At 35.6% G+C, this 18,251-nt stretch overlaps 2 protein-coding genes across 11 annotated transcripts; both read left to right on the top strand.

The window, feature by feature from the left end:
- The first annotated feature begins 289 nt into the window (after positions 1-289).
- LOC122629704 (glycerol-3-phosphate dehydrogenase, mitochondrial) lies at positions 290-11,128 on the top strand. 6 transcript variants are annotated; one of them, XM_043813457.1, is made up of 13 exons: positions 290-472; positions 3,974-4,180; positions 6,415-6,568; positions 6,640-6,862; positions 6,964-7,127; positions 7,193-7,305; positions 7,394-7,587; positions 7,663-8,051; positions 8,257-8,507; positions 8,583-8,930; positions 9,031-9,129; positions 9,180-9,281; positions 10,173-11,128. In XM_043813457.1, exons 2-13 carry the CDS (start codon positions 4,094-4,096, stop codon positions 10,305-10,307), a joined length of 2,259 nt encoding a protein of 752 aa, XP_043669392.1. In that variant the 5' UTR covers positions 290-472; positions 3,974-4,093; the 3' UTR covers positions 10,308-11,128. The 6 variants fall into 6 exon arrangements, with proteins under 6 accessions (XP_043669392.1, XP_043669391.1, XP_043669387.1 ...); XM_043813456.1 differs by lacking the exon at positions 9,180-9,281; XM_043813452.1 differs by lacking the exon at positions 9,031-9,129 and having other exon boundaries at positions 291-472.
- Positions 11,129-12,135: 1,007 nt separating this feature from the next.
- LOC122629250 (transcription factor SPT20 homolog) lies at positions 12,136-18,237 on the top strand. 5 transcript variants are annotated; one of them, XM_043812443.1, is made up of 11 exons: positions 12,170-13,543; positions 14,304-14,516; positions 14,625-14,939; positions 15,013-15,418; positions 15,539-15,723; positions 15,839-15,928; positions 16,033-16,380; positions 16,514-16,748; positions 16,878-17,355; positions 17,491-17,785; positions 17,956-18,237. In XM_043812443.1, the coding sequence occupies exons 2-11, from the start codon at positions 14,481-14,483 to the stop codon at positions 18,121-18,123; spliced, it is 2,556 nt and encodes an 851-aa protein (XP_043668378.1). In that variant the 5' UTR covers positions 12,170-13,543; positions 14,304-14,480; the 3' UTR covers positions 18,124-18,237. The 5 variants fall into 5 exon arrangements, with proteins under 5 accessions (XP_043668382.1, XP_043668378.1, XP_043668381.1 ...); XM_043812446.1 differs by having other exon boundaries at positions 12,178-13,543; positions 16,514-16,640; XM_043812445.1 differs by lacking the exon at positions 12,170-13,543 and adding an exon at positions 13,844-14,083.
- Positions 18,238-18,251: the final 14 nt, after the last annotated feature.

Genomic DNA, 18,251 nt, shown 5'->3' with positions numbered 1-18,251 from the left:
TCGAAGAGATTAAAAAGAGAAAATATATACGCGAATGGTCGTAAGTAGTCGAGAATGAGAGAGAAAAAAAAATATTTTTTAATTGTCTTTGTACCACCCATAGTCATCATGAATTTTAAATAAACTTTAATCTGTAGGAGATTTACGATTGGTCGATTTATTTTATAGTTATTTTTTGTAGTATTACGAGGCGTCACGTTGATAGGTTATGCAAAGCACGAGGGGCGGATATCTCGTTCTTGAAATATCCGACAGGTATCGCTATGGTCATGATAGTTTGAGTTCTCACTTGACTCCCGGGCCGGTTCGTTTATCCGTTTTCCGTAGCCGTCGCGAAACAGTACGTATAGTTCGCTGGACGATGTGGACTGCCGCGGCTTTCGTCGGTGAATATGTCCTTCGTTAAATCGTAACATTCTTATTTATTTAATTCGACGGTCGTGAACAAAACGTTAAGACGATATATCTCGCAGTGAGTAAATGCCATTCTAAGGAAACTTGCGAATTATCGCATGGAAATATTCTTTATAGGAGTAAAGAAGGAAGATAGAGAGAGGCAGAGATTTTAGTGTCTATTTGTAAGACGGGAAGAGAGAGAGAGAGAGAGAGAGAGAGAGAGAGAGGAAAGAGAAATAGATATAGCGTGGGAGGTTGTGCGAGAAAGATACGAGTCTTCTCGTGGCGCGCCTTCTACGTTCCACGTTCGAATCAATGCGCGCCCCAACCCGGCTTAACCTCTTCAAAGAAAAATATTTTCCCAAAGACCGTACCCTTTTTGTATTATCCAAACTTTTTTTGTCTCGTTTACCCTCTTATCCTCGGTTAGTTACACGTGACTTGACCTCTCAATTGTATTTCGTAAATGGGTTCAATGTAGGACCATATTTAATACTCGTACAGCCTGTCCTGACATTCGAAGGCATTTGGCACGAAAACGACAGCTATTTCGAATACGTGCTTGCGACATCAGCCCTCTCTTCTCGCAGATGGACTTTACGCGCGTATATATACATATGTATATGTATATGTATGTATATACGACATGTATAATATATATTGTAAATTTTTAGAGTGTATTGTCCGCGCAAGTCCCCATTTTCATAAAGGGGTAAGGTGAGAGAGCTCAGGGATGAGGTGGTGGTTAGAGCAGTTCGAGTGGGGACTCTTAAAAGGCATGCTCGCATGCTTCGCGTCTCATTGCATCCTGGTACTTGTCCCAGGTGCAATCTTTCAGTTGGGAAGGACGAATCGTGGATTTGCCAATGTCATTTACGCCTATCATTAGTACGTTCGTCTCAACGTCGAGATAGGCTTACGTAATTACACGTGCTCGAGGGGGCACTATCAAGGTCTCGTCTTCTGGAGGCCATCCTCGACAGTATCGTACCGAAGGATCGTTGGTACCTAATTTATCTTTTTCTTCATTTATCGAAGAAAATTTTATGTCTTTTTAACAATCGAAAATTTATCACTTTTATTGACAAAATTTCGATGGCAAAAGACTGATTTGCGTCATCGTAGATACATTATTAAAGATGGCGGACATGACAACGAAGTCTTTGAAAAAATAATTATCGTAAAATGTTTGATTCGTTATTATCATGAATGAAAGATTCTCTCTCTCTCTCTCTCTCTCTCTCTCTCTCTCTCTCTCTCTCTCTCTCTCTCTTTTCTTTTCCGTATTTAGAAGAAAACAAATCGTTGATTTATCTCTAAAGTAACAATTAATTATTAATTGCCAAACATGTCAATGATAAAGTTACGATAATTTAGATTTATTTTCACATATCATTAATAAATGCTAAGAAGATGCATGACGTAACTCATACATATACGCATACATTTGCTACATCAGTGAATAAGAGTTTCTATAGTGCAACAGGTACCAGTAGCAACTAGTTTATACTCAACACAGTTCTCGTGATACATTCGTTTGGCATTACAATGCTTCGAGTGTAAAACTCGTGCCAAATTTTTATTGTAAGTTCGCATAATAATGTATCATATCGCTCTCTTAACATTTTCCTTTCGAATTCGAGAATTTATACGAATCTCATCTTACTATATTTTCTATCTGTAAACACGTTCGAACAAAAATACAAAATTTCAATAATACGAAATTTTAATAATACGAAATATTAATAGCTTGTCAATTAATGTGGAGATTCGATGTACATTTAATACGTACATACATACATATATATATATATATATATTATACATGTATATACATATTACAGAGGACATTGTCTTTTATTTGTCACTTCCTCATCTATATAGAAATTGGAATCGTTACAAAAATTTGCACGTGGTAGACAGTTCGTATATAGATTTAAAAGTATACAAGAGAAAAAATTCTAAAGAAAGATGGAAGGAAAAAGGGGGAAAGGATAAGAGGACAGAGATAAAGGAACAAAAATTGTGCAAGAAAAGAAAGGGTCAAAAATTGAATCATGAGTTCTTAGATGATTTTAAAAATCAATTATTCTTTTCGTAATATTTTTTGTTCGGATCGTAAAATTTGTAAAAGTGTTTGGAAATTTTTATTTGGCTCACTCTGTGACTATATTCGAGAAAAGATTTGATTATCTATTTAATTTGTTCATCTAATGTCGTTATTTTTAATAACAATCTAAGTCTATTTAATCGCAATCACGTATTTATATTTTCCAAGGAAATAAATGTTAAACTACATAAAGTACATATATACTTTTATATCTCTATACGATACAAGTAGATAAGAATCGTGACGAATAATCTAGTATTGCGCGATTCACATATTTGAAGAAGAGAGAAAGGAAGAGAAAAAAAAAAGAGAGAAAAAAGAAATAACTTAACAACTGTGCAGAAAGAGGTATATAATGACGCATAATGATGACACGTATATGTATGTATCTAGTGTCAAGTGCAACGCAAAGCGATGAGATACGATCCACGTATGTATGTATCTATTCTATATTGATTATCCGATACCAAATTGGCACGTGCGATCACATGCGATCAACAATTAGAAAAGGTGATACAACAAAAACGATTTCAGTTCGTCGTCGGTTCTCTTCTACTCACTGCCAATTTCGATTTTCTCTCCTCTAACGTATTGTACGCGTTAGAAAATCGTATTTTTAATTTTAACTGCATAACTCTCCTCGAAAAATAGACAGATATAGAATCTTTCTTTTTCCCCTTTTTTTTCTAATTATTTTACGAACCGTGATCTCTTGTTATTCGTATTAAATCAATCGCATAAATTTCACTTATCGCAATTCATCCTAAATCCTTTTTTCTGTTCCATTCTTTTCTTCTTTTTTTTTTCTTTTTCTATTTTTCTTTTGTCGTAACACAAAGGTCTTTATCGATCCTTATCAGAGTCGAGATTTCTCTGTTAGGAGATTAGAAACACATATTTTTTGTATGCGTCAATAATCATCAGTAAAGCGTTTAATGCATTTATTAGACGAAACAGTTCCATTGCGTAATTTTTCCAAATGATATGAATTTTTTTCAAATTTGTAAGCAAACGTTCTTTGATAAATAATAGTCAGTTAATCGCAGCATTGCATACTGCACGCGGTCAACATACTCCTTTTTATTTCTATTTTTATTGTTACTTTTCCTTTTCTTTTATTTTCTTTCTTATTTTCTTGTCTTTTTTTTCTTCTTTTCCTTTTTCTTGTTTTTTTTTTTAATTCGATGATACGCAATTTACGAGATAATTATTTATCCATTTAACAGTATATAATTCCATTTAATCGTAATTGAGTTAATGGAAATATTTTATCAGACGTGTAAATATAGTCACGTGTTCGTAACTGACGTTATAGAATTAATGATATTATTAATTCGATTATTCAATCGTATTATTTATTCTTTATTATTATAATTTATTATAATTATGTATAATTTCATTTATTATATATAATATCTATTATTTTAACATTTTCATCTGACGTATCTTGTTTACTTTTTTTTACAGATTTTTCTTGAAGGATCATTTACCACCAAGAAAGGGAGTGAGTGTGAGTGAGAGAGAGAGAGAGAGAGAGAGAGAGAGAGAGAGAGAGAGAGAGAGAACGAGTAAATAAAACAAGAGAAAATGGCATCATTAAGGCTATTGGTAGCAGGTGCGAGCGCCGTAGGAACAGGCGCTTTAACATCTTATTTATTCTTATCCGATTCAACGGTGAGTATTTAAAAAAGAATCGGTAAAATGGATTATGTATATAGTGAGAGAGTGAGAGTGAGAATGAGAGTGAGAGTGAGAGAGAGAGAGAGAGAGAGAAAGAGAAAGAGAGGAGGAGGAGAAAGAAGAAGACAGAGACAGACGGAAAAAGATAAGAAAATTATCGATATCAAAACGTGTCTCGATCGTAACGGATTCAAGGACGTAAACAATATTGTAATGCGAGTTTTAGATAGCAATGGTCAGTCTATGGTCACGTGGTTATATACCAAAAGTTTCACGAGTCTAAAAGAGCATGCCAGGCCAGGATAAATCTTAAGGCCACTGCTAAACGACTATTTCTAACACACGGACGGAACAAACATTTTAGAATAGAGATTTCCAAACTGTCGGTCGCTACTCACGTGGTTGGTCACGTTAAATATTAAAATATGAGAATAGTTTACACATGTTCATTATAGGAAAGTTTTACTCATCGATAATCGTCGAATGAATAATTCAAAGTCGATTCAATTAAGATTACACGAGAAAATTATTATTTCTGTCTGATTTTTATTAAGACTCGTGCACACAAATAAACACATGCGCATAAACAAAACCTTCATGTTCTTTTTAAAATGTACATTACAAACGAGCGGCACGTGAAAAATGAACGTTTTCGATAGTGACCCATATAAAAGTTTGAGAAGTCTCGCTTTAAAAAATTTCTCCTCGTCGTCATAATGATGACGTCGTTATCGTAGTGTTGTTTTTTCATGCTATAAAAAACGAAATTCTTTTATGAAATCTTCTTCTGGGATTACGCACTTTTAAATATTTGCTGAAAAAAAAAAGAAGAAGAAGAAGAAAAAAAGAAAAAACTAATAAAAATGAATTTATCAAAAAGAAACGAAATATGAGGTTTTTCTATCAGAAGATCTTGAGTGAGCATGTGAGGTCACTTTATCGCGATTACTTCTTTGTTTCAAGGTTACTCATATAACTAGCACTCGTATATGCTCACTTATTGCGAGTCAACGCATGAATTTAGGATACACGCAATATTCAGATATTCGTTTTTTTAATTTATTCGATTTTATATGTTCGGTATATGTTATAAATTTATGAGTATATAAATAAGATAAAATATATGGATATATCTAAGAAGGGATGTGGAATGAATGCGATCAAAGCTCTTATCGATTAGAAATTATCGAAGTGTAAAGACGTTCAAGCTCCCACGAAGTTGATATTACTTTATTTATTTACTTATTTATCTTTTTTTTTTTTGAGAAAAACATTGTTAATTGATCGATATGTAGTGATAAATTGATCTGTATCAAAAATTCCTCAAAAATATGGATCGTGTTAAATATTAAAATTAAACTGAAAGTAGCTTCGTACGTTCATTAGAAGAATTCATTAAAAGAAAAATGATCGTTTTCGACAGTAGATTTTAACTTATAAAAGTTTCATCTGTATACGATTCTTTTTATTATATTTATATTATGCTGGGGGTATTTAATAGAAACAATAAATATCTCTTGTTATTTATAGTCTTATGGAAAAAGTTATTAGTACGAAGTTTAATTATTTGAAGGAGTATGTCTCATAATCAGAAAGAATGTTTTCTCAGTCTTCTTTTTTTTTTTTCCTTTTTAATCCTATGATTTTTTTATGAAAATTGATTGTCGTATCATTCTGAATAAATGTATTAGGATATGATGAATTAATTCGTAAGGTATTTTTAGAAAATGTCTGATGATTTCTCAATATGAATGAGGCCATATATATATATATATATATATATATATATATATAATATTTTTTATTGAAAGTAGAAAAGAATATTACAGAAAAAAAGATGACATTATTATATTTGTCCAAATTCATATGTATTATTGCACTTACGAAAAAAAAAGATATGATCGTGGATATGTAGTCCACCTTGAACCTTCTATTTTTTCTCTCTAACATTCTTTTTGTTTCAACGAAAAAAGAATATATATAGCTTACTACAGTTATATAATCACTAGACATTTTTTAAAAATACTTCACAAATTAATCATTTTTCTACGTTGTATCCTCGTGCTTTTTTATTCAAAATCATAGGGTTCTGTTTAAACAGATATTGATGACCTTAAAATCTCGTAAAATCTCGTAAAAAAAAAAGAAAAGAATAATTTAAGTCTCATTGCGTATATTCACCTTATTTATATTATTTACTTATCATAGTTTTATAATGTCTCTACAAGGTATACGCTGAAAAAGACAAACAAAAACCAATGAAAAGACCACTGCCAACTAGAGAGGATCAAGTAAAGACATTGAAATCTCAAGATTACGACGTTCTTATCATTGGAGGCGGTGCAACTGGTGCGGGATGTGCTCTTGATGCCTGTACAAGAGGTAATTTATAAACAAGAAGACATTGTAATGAACAATAAATTTCTTAATCATACTCATTATACTTTATTAAGGTTTAAAAACCGCGTTGGTGGAAGCGGACGATTTCGCATCTGGCACTTCCTCTAGAAGCACGAAATTGATTCATGGGGGTGTCCGTTATTTGCAAAAGGCTATAATGCAAATAGACATAGAACAATATAAAATGGTTAAAGAAGCTTTACATGAACGTGCATCGATGTTATATAGCGCACCTCATCTCGCTCATCCTTTACCTATCATGTTACCAGTTTATACGTACGTACGATTCTAACGATCCTCTTATCAGTTATTTTTATAAAACGTCCAAAGCGCGCTTCTCCCTTTGTTAATTTTATTCCCTCGTATTTCCTCGATAGATGGTGGCAAATTCCTTATTACTGGTTTGGTATAAAAATGTATGACCTAGTAGCCGGTAGTAAAACTGTTAAATCCTCGTATTACCTCAGCAAATCGAACGCTCTCGAACTATTCCCTATGTTGAAGGGAGATAAACTGACAGGAGCTATCGTTTATTACGATGGTAAGATCGAATAAATATTTTCTCCTTACTTTTAACATGTTCGTTATATATATTATATTTCCTAGGTCAACAAGACGACGCTAGGATGAACTTAGCGATAGCTTTGACAGCCTCCAGACATGGTGCAACAGTAGTTAATCATGTTAAAGTTCTTAATTTATTGAAAGGTCTCGACAAGGTACGTATTGAGAAAATAGTTTTGAAGTATTAGGTAATTAAATTTAATAATGATTGATATGTTTTTTTCATGAAATTGTCATATCTAGGATGGACAAAGAGTACTCACAGGAGCTCGTTTGAAGGACGAACTTACAGGAGAAGAATGGGACGTAAAGGCAAAAGCAATAATAAACGCTACAGGGCCTTTCACGGATTATATTAGAAAGATGGATGATCAAAACGTAAAAGAGATTTGTGCTCCTTCGTCTGGAGTTCATATTGTATTGCCAGGATACTATAGGTATGTTAGCGTACAAAAATACATTTCTAACCGAGAAGTCGTAAAACACCATAAAGAAATTAAACAATTCTTTAGTCCCGACCAAATGGGTCTCCTTGACCCAGCAACTAGCGACGGACGTGTCATTTTCTTCTTGCCGTGGCAAAAGCAAACAATAGCAGGTACGACCGACCTGCCCTGCCAGGTAACGCACAACCCGCGGCCAACCGAAGACGAAATTATGTTCATTTTACAAGAAGTTAAGAACTACCTCAATCCCGACGTTGAAGTCCGCCGTGGTGATGTCTTATCTGCCTGGAGCGGTATTAGGCCATTGGTTTCCGATCCGAACAAACCGAATACACAATCGTTAGCTAGAAATCATATAGTACATGTTAGTCCTACGAAACTTATTACTATAGCCGGTGGAAAATGGACGACATATCGTGCTATGGCTCAAGAAACCATTGATGCAGCCATCAAAGGTATTTTGAACAGAACTTTTACTATCTGGATATACGAGTACTTGAATATTGTATAATAAATACTTCAACACTCGGATATCTATAGATTTGATCAATGGAAAAACCTTGAATTTTTTTGAACAATGTCTTAGAGATATACGACGATGAATAATGCGCTTTATACAAAAGATAATTGCATTAATCAGATAATACGTCTTACAAACAGCTTGCGACTTAAAACCTGCAAGAGGATGCCAAACTGACGGATTTCTCTTAGAAGGCGCACACGGTTGGACTCCAACGATGTATATTAGATTAGTACAAGATTTTGGTTTAGAATGTGAAACTGCACAACATCTTGCCAAAAGTTATGGAGATCGCGCATTCGCAGTTGCGAAAATGGCGTCTCTTACTGGTAAGCGTTGGCCCATTATTGGCAAAAAGCTTCATCCAGAGTTTCCCTACATTGATGCCGAGGTAAAATTAATATTCTTATTTAGAAGCTAAATGAAATATGGCTGGAGAATAATGTGCATCATCTTTGTACTTTAGATTCGTTATGGCGTACGCGAATATGCTCGAACTGCAATCGATATGATCGCTCGACGGCTCAGACTCGCTTTTCTTAATGTACAAGCTGCTCAGGAAGCTCTTCCAAGCATTATAGACATAATGGCAGAAGAGCTTCATTGGTCAGCCGAAGAGAAGAAGAAACAACAACGCGAGGCTAGTGAATTTCTTGCGAATGAAATGGGACAAATGGTGAATCGTGCTTCCAGGGATAAAATACCCATTAATCTTACGAAAGACGAAATACAACTTTATATCAAACGTTTTGGTATTATCGATAAGGACAACAAAGGTTACGTGTCGATTAATGACATCAGGAGAGGACTCAAGGTTTGCCTTTAAAAAATGATCTTTCTTTTATTATTCTTAATATTATTTTGTATTACTTGTGTATCTTTCTTTCATACCTTATTCGATCGTTAATATCTAGGCACTTGGTATTGCGTTAAAAGAAGAAGAGATGCACACTTTACTCAATGAAATTGACCTCAGCTATAATGGCCAACTGGAGTTACAAGATTATTTACAGGTAAACTATAAAACATATTTATAATATAGGTATTTTTTTACTATTCGCAGCTCTTTGGTGACAAGGAAGTACCAGGTGAAGAACTTCACGAAATACTGCGCGAAATCGACACTAATATGAACGGTCAAGTCGAATTGGATGAGTACCTTCAGGTCTGTGAAAATCCGTATGCGCAGGTTGCCAAATAGTTTTGCTGCTCTGGATATGTTGTTTGTTATCTTTACTTTGCAAGATATCAAATTATTTTTTTTTTGTTTCCTAATCTCTTTAGTTTTACAACATCAACTGCGAATCTGTGAATGTTTGCCAATTGACAACTGCTGTGCAAGAATTTACTGATTCCAAATACTATCTTAATAATATGCTTGTTTTTTTTATCTCACACTCTGATATTTTATGTAAACGATAGTATATACTAAATATACTCATTCAAACGTGTTGCACTTATGCTATGATGACGCGTCCATTTGCAGCCTGGTAACGATTCTTTGCTAATTATTATTAGAGATCAAATTGACATTTCAATTGTAACAAACTATTCTTTCTTTTTCTTTAATATATTTTGCAATTGTTTCTTTGCATGAGTTTGTATTTATGTATTTATTACCATTATATGAGTTAATGAAAATAATTATTTTAGTTCAATTATTTTAAGGAATTAAATATTTTCAATGGGACATTGTTTCGTTCCTCTTTTCTTTTTTTTTTTTTTTATTTTTTATTTTTATAAAATTTAGGTCATATATTTTCAGTGACTCATTTGTATCACTTTTGTAAATGAATTACTTAATAACAAAATTTATATTTATTTCTAAAGAGTAATTCGTTTATACAAAGTGAGATATTTATTAATGATTAATACTAATATAATATTTTTATTATAATTTTATTAGGCTACATTTTATAATTTGTTTTCTTTTTTCTGTGATTTGTTTGAATTTATTTTTTTATTTTATTTTAAGTAATATTGCATAAGTTCGCAAAGACTATCTTATATAAATGTTTTAATACAAATTTTAACTGTAATATTTTTTTACATACAGATGATGTCAGCTATAAAATCTGGACATGTGGCGTATTCTCGCTTTGCAAGAATGGCCGAGATGGAGCAAGAACAACACGAAAAAGAAATGTTGAAGAAACAAATTAGCGTCGAAAGATCCGGTGGAGGACTGTGAAGGAATTTCTGTAGAACAGAAATACACTATCTTCTTCTATTTCCGTATAGCACACGCAACGATTGCAATAAACTATTTATTATAGTATGTTACAAAACTCGAGGATGCATACTTGAGAAAAACTATTGCAAATACTCTGAATGATTTTGATTATCTGCAGTTTGAACTTGTGCCTCAAGTTCAAAAATTTCATGGTTTGTTATATTGCACTTAACAGCAAGAATATATTGCTGTATATATGTAAAATATATGGAATATGGAAAGTTAAAACTGCGAAATGAAAACATGCTTAATGTACATAGAAAGGTTGTAAGAATATGCAAAATACCATAAAACCATAAAAGTATGGTTATCGCTCTGAAAGATTTTATAATAATATAATTATCGGATAGTTCTACTGCAGTTAATTATAATACCAAACACAAAACAATAAGAGTATCTTTTAAGTAAATCACGTACTTGTTATTTGCCTTATAAAGGCATAAATACATTAAATATATGTTTCATTAAATCATACATACCATCATAAAAAAAAAAAAACATTGCATATAATAATCAACAGAACCCTCGAGTATATTTTAGCAAAATTATATTATGTATTAGAGTTTAAATGATATCGTTTTTGTTTATAAATTCTTAGCAAGGAATATCAAACATACAGTTTACGAATTACAAAATAAATAAGAAATATCTATTTATTAAGAAACTTATATTGTTAATACGTCACACAAAGATATTAGAAATGAGTTTCATGGAAAGTATTTATTATTTCATGCTATTATCGTTATCATCGAATTAATAAACAGCACTTTCAAACAGCACATGCACGTATCACTTTTTTCAGTCAAAATGATTACACTATAACTTAAAATTATTGCGAAATAAGAGTAATGATTGTTTTCATTATGAAAAGAACTATGCATTATTTATTTATTTAACTAATTATTTATTTATATCTATTTATGATGTAAATACATAGATGTTTACTATGTACTTATGTTTTAACAAAAAATGTTAATTGATCATGACTATAATAAAAATGGTATATATATATTATATTATATTTTATTATGAGAAGCGCATAAAAATAACATCTAACTTTTTAGATACTTGATTTATATATATATATATATATATATATATATATATATATATAAATCCCTACCGACGAAAGTAGTCCATATATATATATATATATGTATGTATGTATGTATGTATATACATACATACGTACATACATATACATATATATATACATATACAACCTAGATTACATAACTAACACGTATATACAGATACGTATGTACATATAAAGAAGAATCTATGATCATAAAGATACAATTTTGTATTGATTTTTCTTATTCAAAATATATTTATACAATTTATCAGTACACTAACATACTTAACAAGAAACAAAAATAAATAGAAAATAAAATAAATTCACATATCGCTGTGCGTACAGTATTAAGCCAACAATAGACGATGTTTCGAAATTCAATGGTAAGAGGTAAACGACGCACTGGACGACAAAAGGCCAAGGTCTTCGTCCATAAACTGAAGGTATCCGACCAAAGGGCAAGCGATTTAAACCGTATGCGAGAGTAGTGGAGGAAAACTTTCTACTCCTCCCTTTTCTCGAACCATCTGTGGGGCGAAAGGTACGACAAATACGGCGACCCAAAGGGGCAAAAGGAAAAACAAAAAAAGAAAAAGGGAGAGAGAGAGAGAGAGAGAGAGAAAGAAAGAGAGAGAGAGAGAAGAAGAAAAGAGAGAGAGAGAGAAAGAGAATGACAGAGAGGGGCTGTATTCCTTAGAACGAGCCTCGTGATCCGCTTAGTTGCGGCCTCCAGAATAGGGTGAGGAGGGATGAGATGGAGGGGAGAGAAGGATTCTCGGGACAAAAAGAGGGGAAGTAAGGCTAGAGTGAAAGTAGGAGGTGGTTTAGCCCCTCGGTTGGGGTGGGCGTCCGACGGTTAGCGCGTACGCCCCTGCGTAACGAGTTTCGGTCGTGGAGCGACGCGTTCGACCAATCGGAGCCACCGTCGGTCGTCCTCGGGTACGGTGAACGGTGCTGCTTGCGCGCCGCCCCACCGACGAAAGTAGTCCTCTTTCGGAGCTGGATTCGTGGCCTTGTTTCCGTGAACGCGAGGGACGAACGAAACGGCGCGTCCCACGTATTTGACGCGTGCCCTGCGCGCACACTTACACGAAGAATTCTCTCGTCCAGATACAGACAAACACATACCCGAACGCGTCCTCCCGTCCGCGCCTACCAACGAAGTCACGTTGCGAATCGCGCTTGATCCCGAACGATCATCATCCTCCTCACGCGATCGTGTTTTCTTTCTTCGAATAAATGTCGTGAATGTTGTCGCTATAGACCGGTGGCGGCAGCGTGCCCGCTCAAGTGTGCTTCGGACCTCTTTGCGGTCTCGGCTTCGTCAAACTCGCTGCTAATTTTGGCGGCAATTTCGAATACGATCATTTATTGGCAATCACTTGCCCATCGACGTCATAATTAGAATAATAATCTTAATGAGAACATAAGTAGGAGCGTTTTATCGAAAAGGAACGTGATAGAAAAGCGTCGTGATGTGGCGAGTGATGGTGTAGTAGTAGTAGTAGTAGTAGTAGTAGTAGTAGTATAGTAGTAGTGTAGTAGTAGTGTAGTGTAGTGTAGTAGTGCTGACGAAGTGTAGTGTAGCAGCGAGCAGTGATGTGAGAAGCAAAGAAGGGACACTAGTAAACCTGCGGGCGCGTACATAAAACTGCGTGAGTAACGAGATATCTCGTACGAGAGAAAAGGAATAATAATGCTACCTGCCCGAGCTACCTGCAAGGATTGCATCGAGTATTGCGCGTAGGAACACTTCCGAGAGTTCGGATTGTGGAGGATTCTTTAACGGGGAATAATCGTACGATGACGATTTTTTCGCGGTAACGACGATAAAGGAACGCGTATAGAAGTTGGAATTACAAGAGAAGGAAAGTAAATTTCCCTTGATATATCGTGCGGAAGGAGGGCAGAGGGAACGTTAGAGCGGAGAAGCAGAGTGGACGACCAGCGGCGGAGGAGGTGGCGGTGGCGGTGGTGGCGGAGGAGGCGGTGGAGGCGGCGGCGGTGTCGTTTCGCAGAGCCAGAGCACGTGTTGGCCGGAGAATTAGGTGGAGTCCCATGTGCAAAGTGGGTGGAGGCTGCCGCATCGCGAGGCTGCCTTCCGCGCGTTATATCGCAGGTACGAGTGTGTGAGTGCGAGTGCGAGGGTGAACGCCTGCGAGCGAGCGAAAGGGCGAGCGCGAGTGGGCGGGTGTGACGACGCGTTCGCGCCTGTGTGTTGGTATCGTACGCGCGGCCTTACTCCTGTAGCGCAGCTACGCCGATACGCGCTCTCCTCTTCCGAGAAGAGGCGACCGAACGCGAGCGAGTGAACGAGAGAGAGAGAGAGAGAGAGAGAGAGAGAGAGAGAGAGAGAGAGCGAGAGCGAGCGAGCGAGTTAGTCGAGTGTGAGAGAAAGAGAAAGAGAGAGAGAGAGAGAAAGAGACAGAGGGAGCGAACGGGTGGGACGGTAGGAGCAGGGGCGTAGGGAGGCGGTCCTCGATCGGGTTCTCGAGGAGGGCTCTGTGTCCATCTTTGTCTCGGAAGAGAGTGGCCCCTCGCTTCGCGCACGTGTCAATATATCGCATCGCGCGATCGTCGCTGCTGGACCGATAGAGTAACACCGATCCGTCACTGATTTCTCCTCGATCTTTTTACCTTGCGTTGTTCTTCTTTTACGGTAGATGCATATGTCTTGTCACATTCGACAACGATCCATTCATACGCCTCGCCCGTTCGCGATATATCTGTGAAATTCTGATGAAACCAAACAGATCCGGATGGATCTAATACCACACACGTATCCTCGTCCTTTACTTTCCAAACAATGTCTTATTTCCTTTCCCCTTGTGGAACGAAACCTCCGTGGAATACTGCGTGAAAGGGATATCCATTTTCAGGGAGCGCGCTGACAGAGAACCAAGTGCTTCTGCTTGCTGTCGTTATCACGATAACAACTCCCATCGCGGGAGAATGCTGAAAGATGAAATCCTAGCATAAAAATCTAGTTGCCACTAAATTGATATTAACGTTAATACCAATTTATTTGCAAGAAATAGAAAATAAGTATCTCCATCATGAAGCGTAGTGTTGATGGAAGAAATATTACTCAAGTAAGAAAAACTTTGTTTTTGTTATATTTTTATTGCGTACGATGTTGTGGTTATGTTTCAGTTTTTAAATCACACTAAACAAAAAATACAATTTGTTTGATTACGTAGGAAGAGATTGACGACCATGATCCTTTACAAACGCAAGCTTCTCAACAACAAGACGAAGCTGAACAGCAACAATTAGATCAACAACAACAAACGGCTCAACCACAAATTAGATTTTTAAGTACCAATATGTTACAACAACTGCAGCAACAACAGCAAGATGTTCAGCAGCAAACGCAGCAGCAACAACAGCAACCGCAAGTTATTACTTTACAACAACTGCAAAATTTTGTGCCTTTACAAGCCCAGCAAGCTCAACATGATCAACAAAGGACACAAGCGATTTCTGTACAATCTTTGCCCCAACAGTTTTTACAGGTAAATCGATTAAATAATATTTTTGCCTTTGGCTCGTTAATAGCTTCAATGAAAATCTTTTGTTTATTTATAGGGTGCTCAAATACTTGGTACTCAAGCTCAAGCAGCACTTCAGCAACAGCAACAGCAAGCTCAACATCAGGCGCAACAGCAAACGCCACAGCCACCACAACAGCAACAACAGCAACTTAGTTATAATGTTATACCGCAGATGCAGACTGTAAATATCGATGGGCAAGAAGCTTTGTTTATTCCATGTTCTGCAATGTCAGGTGCTGGTGCTCATCATCAAACACAGCCTACAATGCAATTTGCTACTGCTAACGGACAGCAAGTGCAACTTGCCAGTCAACAAGTGCAATTGGCCAATGGCCAGACTATTATAACTCCGCAACCTGTCAGTCTCATAAGAGCACCTGGGGTATTTCCTACCTCTATCATTCAAAATATTGCTGGGCAGACCGTTCAATTGCCTACAGGTATAGTTTTATCTACTACATTTATCTCTTACAATATATGTGTAATATGCACACACACACGAGCGTTTTTTTTTTTTTGATAAATTGGAAATAACAGTCTGTTATTTTTTTATTTGGTAGGACAAAGCGTGCAAGTAAGGCCATTACAATTTCCTATGCAACATGTCCAGCAAACTGTACCTGTTCAAGTTCCAGTCACTGCCAGTAATGGACAAACTGTTTATCAAACTGTGCACTTTCCTGTTCAAGCTTTGTTAAGTGTCTTTAATATGCCAGCTACGCAAATGATACCACAGATTACCCAAGTAAATGAACACTATATATGTGATTTTAATGTTCAATATTAAGTGTTGCTGTGAATGTACATTTATATTGATTAATTTACATTCATGCATACTCATAAATAATCATATATTTCAGCAAATTCCTCAAGTGGCTCAAATTATTACACCCAATGGACAAATTCAACAAGTTCAAATTGCAAATTTACCGCAACTTCAAAGCTTACAAGTAAGTATAGAATCAATATATTTTCTTTCATAACGACATAATACATTAATAAATTATTTGAAATATTGTTACAACAATAAACAAAACATTTTGTGATATTATAGAGTCAGCAGGTAACACAAATGGCTCAACAAGTTGCTCAACAGCAAGCACAACAACAGGTTGTACAACAGCAAGCGGCACAACAGCAAGTCGTACAATCGGTACAACAGCAACAACAAGCTGTACAAGCGCAAGTTCAGCAGCAGCAACAACAACAGCAACAGCAACAGGTACAGCAAGTTGTACAAGTAATACAACAGCAACAACAACAGCAACAGCAACAACAACAGCAGCAGCAACAGCAGCAACAACAACAACAACAGCAAGTTCAACAGGTCCAACAATCGTCCACACCAGCTTCTACAGTAGCAACTTGGAGTACGACTGTAACGACACCAAGCAGTGTTCAGGTAACAATAATATTACATATGCTTTTTTTACATAATTATAAATACGGTAGAAGAACAACATTTCATGTAATATGTGATAGTAAATACAAGTAAAACAATAAAAACTAAGTTAAATATATTTATATATTTATAGGTACTTGGTATTGGTTCACTTGCAAGACCTATGCCAGCAAACAGTAGTGTAATTACTACAAAGGATGGACAGAAGATTGACGTTCAGACATTAACTGCTTTAGCAAGACCACCTGAAACAGTTGAAGGTGATATAAAATTAACAAATATAGATGCAAGTCAATTGGCTAATCAAATTATACATATTCCGACTGCACAATCTGCGCAAACTACAGTTCAACCAAACACGATAACAGGTACACTAATGATCCTGTATCTGTTATTGTGTAATCTATAATATATACCATATGAAAAAATACACACACACACACGCACACACATACACACATATATATAAAATTAGATATCTTAAATGTTTCTTATAGGTGCGCAAGGTCAACAGCTTACTTTAATACCTGCGTCTGCTCTAGCAAATTTAACCGCTCAACCAGGAAATATGATGAGAAGCGTTGGCAGCGGAAATATAATGCAATTACAACCTGCTGCCGGCATAAATACCACGAATGGTTTTCTTCAGTCCATACCTGTACAAAATATTCCAGGTTTAGGAAGTGTTCAAGTAATACCTGCTAGCGCGTTACAACCTGCTACTGTGCAAACTTTACCCACTGCTGCTGCAGCACCTATTGTTGCTGCTCCAACTGTACAACTAGACTCTAGTGATCCAACTAAATGGCAAATCCTACAAACGTTGCATCCAAATGGAACGCTCACAACACCGACTCCGACATCACATCAACATCAAATAACAACTGCGACAAATTCAAACGTAGAAACAGATTCTAATAAACAGCATCGAAGAAGAGTGGCTTGTACATGTCCTAATTGCGGTGACGGTGATAGGTACAGTGTATTATTGCTCTAAATTAATACTGATTTCATGTTCTTTTCATCGTGCACTATTAGAGTCGGTTTTTTGTAGTTTTGTTTTGTTTTTACATAACATTGATGACCCTGGCACAATGGTTTTATGTTTAGAAATAGGGACATGACTCGAAAACGTCAGCACGTTTGTCACATTGCTGGTTGTAATAAAGTTTATGGAAAAACAAGTCATCTTCGGGCTCATTTAAGATGGCACACAGGGGAACGACCATTTGTATGTAGTTGGATATTTTGTGGAAAAAAATTTACAAGATCAGACGAATTACAACGGCATCGTAGGACGCATACTGGAGAGAAACGATTCCAGTGTCCTGAGTGCACGAAAAAGTTCATGCGATCAGATCATCTGACAAAGCATATTAAAACACACACAAAAATTCGTAGTACGGTAAGTAAATATTGTAATGCGTAGGTATCGTTGGAGGAATGCATGCAATCCTTTTATTTTAACATCTCTTTTAAGTATCTCTTTCACGATATTTTCTTATAAAAACTTTTCAAAAAAATGTAGATTAACTTTTTAATTAGACTTAATATTATTCTTAATTCGTGTTTTAGGAAGCCGCTACTTCCACCCAAGAAGGTTCATCTGATAGCCAATCTTCCGCGGAAGAAAAAATTATAATTGCACTTCATAAAACAGAAACAGAACAAACGGGGATTATTTTATCCGAACCAATAGATGATATAAAAAGTGATTCGATCAAACATATAACGAACGAATAATGTATTAATTTTGTTGCATTTGAGCTTTCCTAACAGAGCTTAAAAGAAAGTCAACTAAAAACTCTTAGATATTGATGATAATGTGTATATATAATTATATATATAATTATGTATGTATATATATATAT

Source organism: Vespula pensylvanica, chromosome 5 (genome assembly GCF_014466175.1).
Source record: "Vespula pensylvanica isolate Volc-1 chromosome 5, ASM1446617v1, whole genome shotgun sequence".
NCBI lineage: Eukaryota > Metazoa > Arthropoda > Insecta > Hymenoptera > Vespidae > Vespula > Vespula pensylvanica.
The sequence above is the reverse complement of the archived record's forward strand: the minus strand, read 5'-3'. Positions and strand labels throughout refer to the sequence as shown.